An 8,601-nucleotide genomic window follows, 5' to 3' on the forward strand; every position below is an offset into this window, starting at 1 on the left:
TCATAGCTTTTAAATCGAACGTATAATTTTTTGAACGGTTGTTGGGATGGAGTTTGGGACAGCCTTGGGATGTGTTTTTTTTTTATTCGGGACGGAATATCGTCCCGAATTCCATCCCTACTTCTAGTTAATTTTAAAAAAAAAATAGTTTTCTTTTTTTGTTTTAATATTTTTTATTGGGCAAAATTTTACTGTATTAAATTTATAATTAAAGATAATATTTTCCATGCAAAAGAAATTAAAATTAGCCAAAATAATTTAAATACAATGTATTGTTCACTATTTGAATTTTAAAACAAAAACATAAAACATCCTAATATAACGGCTGGGCTGAATGCTGGTCGGTTGGCTCAGGGTCTGCAGTTTCTTCGTCCTGTTGTTGCGTGGACTCCTTAGTTGGGGCATTAGCAACCGGTAATTGGTTGGGGAACAACATTTGGATACCCATCTTATCGAAGATCATGCCCAACATAAACTTGATTTCCTGAATCTGTGTTGAGATGGGAAGTTTTGACGGCAAGGTGACATTATATGTTGACACTCATTATATGTTGACACTAATATTCTTATGGACTTTAATTAACAGATTGAAACTAAGAAGGTGCATGTTTTAGGTGAGTACATGAGAACAACTAAGAAGAAGCTCATGTAGAAGCTCCCAAAGTGCAACGACCAAGTGTTAATGCATTTGCAAGCAGGTTAAACAAAGAAAAAAGTAGTTCATAAACCAAAACTTCATCAGCAAGATATCAGTCTTTTTAAAGGCATAATTTCACTTGAGAACAGGAATTCTCACCATTCTTTACAATCATAATACTTCTCCTAATATTCAGCACTCAAGATGTTCATAATCTGACTAAGAAACGCTGAAATAAAGAAAAGAAAGAAACCAATAAAGATGCAAGAGCTAAAACACGTTTTTAATAGCCTTTAAAAATTTTCCCGCCAAGTCCCTCTTCTTCTTCCTCTTTTCTGCAAAACATCTTCAGCATCATTCACGCACCAGTGCTGCTGACAGCACGTTGCTAATCTTAACATCCCCCCACATATTTATTAATTATAGATAATAAATATTCTAAAATAATTATTGCTTCATTTTAATTTTAATTATTAATAAAAAAAATAATTTTTTTTTTAACAAGTTAGAGCTCAAGCTCGAGTCTAAATAATTTCAGCGCATTGAGCTCGAGTTGGAGTTCAAAATCATAAGCTCGGACTCGAACTCGAGCCTGAACTTTTTGCCGAGCTCAACTCGAGTTTGACTCGTTTATACCCTAGCCATAACAATAAGTTATATTTCTCCAAACATAATATAGGCAGATCAAGATTCAAAAGGATATTTGCATTGAAAACTTGTATATACGCAAAACAAAGAACTGGATTTTATACTGGCAGAGTGCGTATCTGTAACTATTTGCAATTTTCAACCAAACTAACACATTCACAATCCAATGAATTGCCTGCAAAATCTAGCAGCTGTGCTAAGCTGAAGTGTACTCAGGAGTTGAGTTCTGGGTGAAGGAAGTTGTGGCATTCCATTTGTGTCATCTCCCCACCAGCAATTGGATCAAACTTGCATCTGTAGAATCTGTACAAACACCAACATATGTATAACTTTTTATTTTTTTACCAACATTTGCAAGATTTATAAGTAAGCTTAGACAAACTCCCTCAAATACATACATGCCATTGGTGCCGATAATGAGAACTGTGTTCTGTTGCTGGCCAAATGCGACGACGTGTTGTATATCGTCTGGTACACGAAACCGAGCCACCGACCACTCGGAACTGAAGTACTTGGGCAGAATACCTGCAGTGTTTGAACTACTTCATTCTAGAGCAGTACATTGCTTAAAGCTGCCTTGATCATTTTTCAAGCTTTTGCACTAAAAACTACATAAAAGAGAATAGAGCATGTTCTAAACAAACTACCTTTGAAGGAGGAAAGACGCGAAACAGGACTACTACTTTGTTCTGCTTCCTGTGATCCATCGGTTCCGGTGGATCTTGAGCCCGTGTTTAAGCTGAAAACATGGACGGTTCCTTTATTGCTTGAGGCAACCAGCCACTCGGCATCAGAGGAGAAAGAAAGGCTGTGAATCTCTGCTCTTTCAGAACCCCTTCTCAACTACATTTAAACAGGGAAGATATTTAGAGGCAGAGAACAAAGTCCGGCCCAGAGAATAACATGAAATCATCACAAGAAAGAGCATATCAGACTGCAAAGTTCAAGAGCTGATTGAGATAGTTTAAGCTGCAGTTGGGTAAATACTAGTGACAATGCTTCAAGAACCAATTACTCGGCTCCAACCACAAATATAACCTCAAGAAACGACGATTTTCGTTCAAAGAACTTATGTTAACTCGTAAATCAGTTGTTTCTCCGAATAATTTGCATAAACGCGTGGGAAGAATATGCGGCAATTAATCTTATTTAAAATATGCTATAAGCTCGGACATAAGTTAAAACGGGTTTTTAGTCATAGCTAATAATTTTGGCCTCATCTATACAAACAACAAAAAATACCATTAAAGAACCATTGTCGCGGCCGTTGTTAATTAATATTCATATAAAAAGACATAAATCTAACAGTATTTGGTTCTATTCCACACATCAAATTTAGCATAAACGATAAACAGTAAAGGCATATGTACCTCCTGAAGCAGCCTTCCGTCTGATATGTCGAACACCCTAACCAACGTCCCCTTCGTGCTCGCTGTTGCCAGCAGCCTCCCGTCATTCGACAAAGCAACACAAGCAACATCCGAATCGTGGGCCTTTATCAGCCTACTCCTACTTAACCCGTAGTGCTCCACCCTCACCTCCCCCTTATCCGATCCCAAGCAAACGAGAACCATCTGCCCCGACAGGGCAACTTCACACAACCCCTTCGGATTGGGCGCCGTCTCTATCTGATGCAACAATCGCAAGTCCGTTCGATCGAAAACGTGCACCTTCTGCATCGTCACCGCAACAATGCGGTCCCACCTGAGGCGAACGCTCTTCACTTCGGAACGGAAATAGAGCTCCCCAGTGAATTTTCTCATAAGATCATCCCAAATCATGATTTTATTGCGGCTGAGTTCTGGGCCGACCCCTCCGCCGACTACGGCGAATACGTTGGTGCTGAAGATCCTCTGCACAACACCAACGCCACCACCTTGGTCATTCTTGGAGAAGTCTTGGCGAATGATTTGTACAAAAGGGCTGGTGTTGAATATCATGAAGCCGTTGGTGGTGCCGACGGCAAAGCTGCCTCCTTCCTGGTTGAAAGAAAGGTGCAGGATGGATGGTGGCGGGGTGGCGTCAGGGTTCCCTGGATTTCGGATGGTGGGGCCGGCGGCGGTTGGCGGTGAAGCCATTGCGGAAGTGGGAGAGGACAAGACAAGTATATCAGCGGTGGAAGAGGAGTGGGACGGAGGCGGGAGGCTGAGGTGTAGGAAAAGACTTATACGGGGAAGTAGTATTGGAGAGGGAAATTTGGATGACAAGAGATTTGGAAATGGAATGGAGAAGGAGAAGGAAGTTCATAGTCATATTCTGAAGTTGAACACCATGCAAAAATAAGTCCATGTTTGATCAATCTGCACTACTTTCTGTTACAACTGTTTTCCAAGAAGTAAATTCAACAGTTATTTTGTTATAAATAGTGGCTAAATAGCAATTTACCGGGCGATATTTAAAATGAGAACATTATTTTTTAAAAAAATATAGCAATCTACACCTATACTTTTTAAAATGAAGCAATTTAACTCCTTATACACGAAGGTAAATTACTTCATTTTAAAAATCATAGGAGGTAAATTGTTATTTATTTTTTCAAAAGGGGATAATTTGCTCAATTTACGATATCACAAGGGGTTTATTTGCATTTTTTCCTGTATAATTGAGAGATTATAAAAAATCATAGCATAATGTTAAAGAAATACACAAATATATATATATATAGGCTTAAACGCAATTTTTATTCCGTACATATAAAAATTTGACATTTTAGACTCTATAAAAAATTAATATGCTTAGGACTCTTTTTGATGGATGTCTCATAACTTGTCCCATTTTTCACATGCACATATAAAATTGGAGATTATGGAAATTTCTCAGTCCATGAAATTGATGTCCTTACACTTCAAAAATTTATTTCGTATAGTGTTCGACAAGCGTCGGAAGCAGACACATCTTGGCATAGCCTTGACATATGTTGGACATGATATTCGCGTGTGAGAGCCTTGTTGTATCTGAAACTTTTAAAATTTTCCATGCGACTGTTTCCGTATCACCATGTCCGGCATGTGTCCGCGTAAATAGAAGTATAAGGACTCCCCTTCCTCACCCTTTAGACATTTTCGTTTTGTATTTTAAACTAATATTTTTAAGCATTACAATTGAAACATTTAAATGAAACGGAAAAAAATTTAAATAACCATTTTCAACCCTAGAATTTAAACCCATTTTGAACCGGCCCATATTGAACCGATCCAACTCGCACATTTCCCACCCCTAGATAAGGGGCTTGGATTGTGCTGTGTTGTTTTCTTGAATCTGAACTCCTCTTTGGTCTTTGTTCATTGAAAACATTCTATTAGTAACTGCTACATTATCTCCTTAAACTTGGACAACTTTCTAGCTTTCATATATTGTCACTTGGAACCTGGACTGGTTTCTAGTTTTCATACGTTAGAGACAATTATGCTACTTACTATATCATACTTAATCACTTAATAATCAAAACAGTTAAAATCAATTACATAATTTTACCATTTTTTAGAATGTCAACCTTTCTTTGTACAGGTTGATTTTTTTTTTTTCCCATCAACAGCCCCCAAATTTCTAAATATATTCTTAAGATATTTAGGAATTAAATCAGACCACAACGCTCTTTCACAGGCCTGTTCTTTCTTAAGGTAAAAATTCATAAGCTAAGTAAATAATTTCGAAATAGGTTAGCTAGTCCTTATAACTAGATTCTTTTAGAACAATAGTCAATACAAAAATATTGCTTTCTTTGCAGAAGTGAGTTTATTAATTTGGTTTTAATGAGAGAACCGTTTCACTTGCTAAAGGGCAGAGATAATTAATGTCTCTGTGATGGTAGTAATTTTAATAGGAAGCTTGATTGGTTTCGGGACATTCTATTATGTGTTTGTTTATCACTGGCTTTGTGGCATTTTATTTTATGCGCGTCAAGGAAGTTTTGCTGTTATTGCTTCGCGGCATTCTATTATGTGCCTCAAGGAAGCTTTTGTCACTGGTTTCGGGGTTTTTTTTATTCGCCTCAAGCTTAACTATCCTTGGGTTTGAGGCGTTCTATTATGCGCATCAAGGAAGCTTGTTTGTTATTAGTTTTGAGACTTTTTTTATGCACCTCGATTTTTTTTTTTAATTTCTATAAAATTTGAGTTTATTACTCCCTATTTTGAAGCATGTTGTCGTGATGAACATTCTATATAAAATGTTTATTATCTTCTAGATAAATTATTTTAGACTGTCATTTATCATGCATAAATAAAGACGTATTAGATCAGTTGGTTAGCACGTCATCCTAATAAAGCCAAGTGCTCTAGTGCGTTCTATTATGCGCATCAAGGAAGCTTGTTTGTTATTGGTTTTCAGACTTTTTTTATGCACCTTGATTTTTTTTTTAATTTCTATAAAATTTGAGTTTATTATTCCCTATTTTGAGGCATGTTGTCGTGATGAACATTCTATATAAAATGTTTATTATCTTCTGGATAAATTATTTTAGACTGTCATTTATCATGCATAAACAAAGACGTATTAGATCAGTTGGTTAGCACGTCATCCTAATAAAGCCAAGTGCTCTAGTTCAACCTTCTTGGGAATTTAAGTGTAAAGATACAGAACAAAAAGAGAGCCAGAACGTGAGACAAGTCACCCGACAAAGGGGGGAGAGCTAGGCCAATTTCTATACCATCTCCCCATCAGAACAAAAAATAATTTTTTTATTATGTGTTGTTGAGCGCATCCATCATGGCAAGGGTCAACCACGTCTCACCTCTCCATCACATCTTTTTTTTTTTTTTACAAAATTATTATTGCTCTCTTTTCCTATATATGGATTACCTGACCATTCTTATTACTGCTATCTTGACAAATATGAATTATGCAAGAATATTAAATAAATCACAACCACTTACTTTAAAAATATTCGTTCCTTCATAAACTTGTATATACTGGGAGCTTGACATAATTTTCTTAGAGTTCTTGCGCTCTTCTACACAGTCAAATTTAATGTGGCCTTTGTTAAGCTTGTAGGATCCTGAAAGCATTTCTCGCCTACAATATAAATAAAAATTAACAAATGTCATTGTTTCTAAGACTTTACCGCTTTAATTTGTTTTTCCAATGCAACGCCTCAAGCTTGAGATCTAGTCTGTACCCTCAACGGGTCAGGCAGTTCCCACAGATAGTGCCAAGTTGATGGTACAGAAATGAGATCAACAAGAGATTTTGTTAGTCAGGATGTTCCAACCGCTGGTACGTTGCTCTTGCATTCTTCAAACTAAAAGGCATCATATTATAACAATAAATCCCCTTTTCAGTAATGAATGAGGTCTTATCTCTGTCCTCTTCAGCCATGTAGATTTGGTGATATCCTTGGTAGGCATCCATCATTGAGAACATTTCGAACCTGGCCGTGGAATCCACCATGACATCGATCATAGGCAATGGGTATGGGTCCTTCGGGCAAGCTTTATTCAAATCTGTAAAGTCTATGCACATACGCCATTTCCCCGAAGATTTGGGGACAAGAACCACGTTAGATAGCCAATCAGTGTATTGAACTTCTGATACATACCCGGCTTTAAGCAGCTTGTCCACTTCCTTCCAGATTATCTCGTTTTTATCGTTCCCGAACGACCTCTTTTTCTGTTGCACTGGTCGCGCGATCGGATCCACGTTCAATATATGCACGATCACTTCGGGGTCGATACCTGTAAAATCAAACGGGCTCCAGGCAAACATGTCCACATTCTTCCTCAAAATTCGATCAGGGCCATCTCGCTGCCTCCCAAGTTCGCTTCGATCCTAGTGGACTTTCCTTGTTTGCTCGGTTCGAGCTGCACGCTCTTGTAATCGTCGCTAGGCTTCATGTGCTCGGCTTCGTACGGTCTGGGCTCTGCGTCCTCCCCCATCCTTCTCCTCTTTTGTCCGGGTTCCTTCCTCAGCGACAAATTGTAACATCTCCGAGCTTCTCTCTGGTCGTTGGCTACCTCTCCTATCCCATTATCCGTAGGGAACTTCATTTTCATGTGATAGGTGGAGATGACGGCCCTAAACAAATTCAAGCCGGGTGTACCCAAGATCACATTGTACGTGAACGGGGTGTCTACCACCAAAAATTTCACCATCATAGTTTTTCGTTTAGGTTCATCTCCCATAGACACTGGCAGCTCGATCATTTCTAAGGATGCTACTTCGCTCCCACCGAAACCGACCAATGGGGTTTTCACTGGTTCCAAACGAATGTTCTCTAGACCCATTTTATCGAGCACGATTTTTAAGATGATATCCGCGGAGCTCCCACTATCTACCAACACTTTGTGGACGGTGAAGTTTGCTATGTCTAGTTTGACGACCATTGGATCATTCATCTCCCCGTTTTCTTCTGACTTGTCTGAGTTGTTAAAGGAAATGGCCTCTTCCTCCTCGACTTTCAGCTCTGTTCGAGTGTATGGTTCCAGCGCATCTTTTCCTGGTCCTGTTCGAGTCTCCCGAGCTCGAACCCCCTACGATGGTGTAGATTACCCCTTTGGTTGGTGCATTGCTTCCAGTGGGTTGGGTCTTGGCCGTCCTCGAGGACAGGGATTTCGATCTCAACTCCTCGACCTGCTTCTCCTCGTCTCGTCCTTACTGACTTTGCAATTTTGGGGGACCCGATCCCGAAAGTATTCTTGTCTCACCAACCTCTCAATCTCATTCTTAAGCTGGAAGCATTTCTCCGTATTGTGCCCCCTCTCGCGGTGGAACCTGCAATATTTGTTAGAAAACTTCTTAGAGGGGGTATACCTGGTGTGCCTTGGCCATTTCAGAACATCTGCATTTTCGACCATCATCAGTGCCTTCTCGCGTGATATGGCCAACGGAGTGTAGTTGTGGTACTTAAGCTGATACTTTGGCTCTCTGGGTTTTTCTTGTTTTGGCTTACTCCCTCCACCTTCTCTTGTATCATATGGTTGCCTAGACAATTGTTCGCGTTCCCTTCGCTCAGAATCTTTCGTTGCGTTCATCTCTTCCTCGTCTATGTACTTATGAGCTAGAGCCATTAACTATTTAACATCGCCTGGTGGGTCGCATGCGGGCGCAGATGTGAAGGGGCCTTTCTTCAGTCCGTGGATCAAGATACTGACCATCATGTCAATGCGCAGATCCTGGACCTCTATCATCTCATTGCTGAATCTGCCCATGAAACTCTTCAACGTCTCCTCCTTCTGTCGTATAGTGAAGAGATGGGTGGCCGATCTCTTCTGTTTTCTCCTGCTCGCGAAATGAAAAGAGAATTTTTGAACGAGCTGTTCATGTGAGTCAATGCTTCCTCGGGGAAAGTTAGTGAACCACTCCTGTGCCTTCCCCATTAG

At 39.5% G+C, this 8,601-nt stretch overlaps 2 protein-coding genes across 2 annotated transcripts; both read right to left on the reverse strand.

The window, feature by feature from the left end:
- LOC105172361 (autophagy-related protein 18a) lies at positions 1,480 to 3,562 on the reverse strand. Its single transcript, XM_011093750.2, has 4 exons — positions 2,656 to 3,562; positions 1,933 to 2,128; positions 1,684 to 1,810; positions 1,480 to 1,588 (listed from the first exon to the last, which is right to left on the reverse strand). Exons 1-4 carry the CDS (start codon positions 3,361 to 3,363, stop codon positions 1,498 to 1,500), a joined length of 1,122 nt encoding a protein of 373 aa, XP_011092052.1. The 5' UTR covers positions 3,364 to 3,562; the 3' UTR covers positions 1,480 to 1,497.
- Positions 7,003 to 8,289, reverse strand: LOC105172785. The gene is made up of 3 exons (XM_011094363.1): positions 8,042 to 8,289; positions 7,927 to 7,993; positions 7,003 to 7,752 (listed from the first exon to the last, which is right to left on the reverse strand). The coding sequence occupies exons 1-3, from the start codon at positions 8,287 to 8,289 to the stop codon at positions 7,003 to 7,005; spliced, it is 1,065 nt and encodes a 354-aa protein (XP_011092665.1).

This window comes from Sesamum indicum, linkage group LG10, assembly GCF_000512975.1.
Source record: "Sesamum indicum cultivar Zhongzhi No. 13 linkage group LG10, S_indicum_v1.0, whole genome shotgun sequence".
Lineage (NCBI taxonomy): Eukaryota > Viridiplantae > Streptophyta > Magnoliopsida > Lamiales > Pedaliaceae > Sesamum > Sesamum indicum.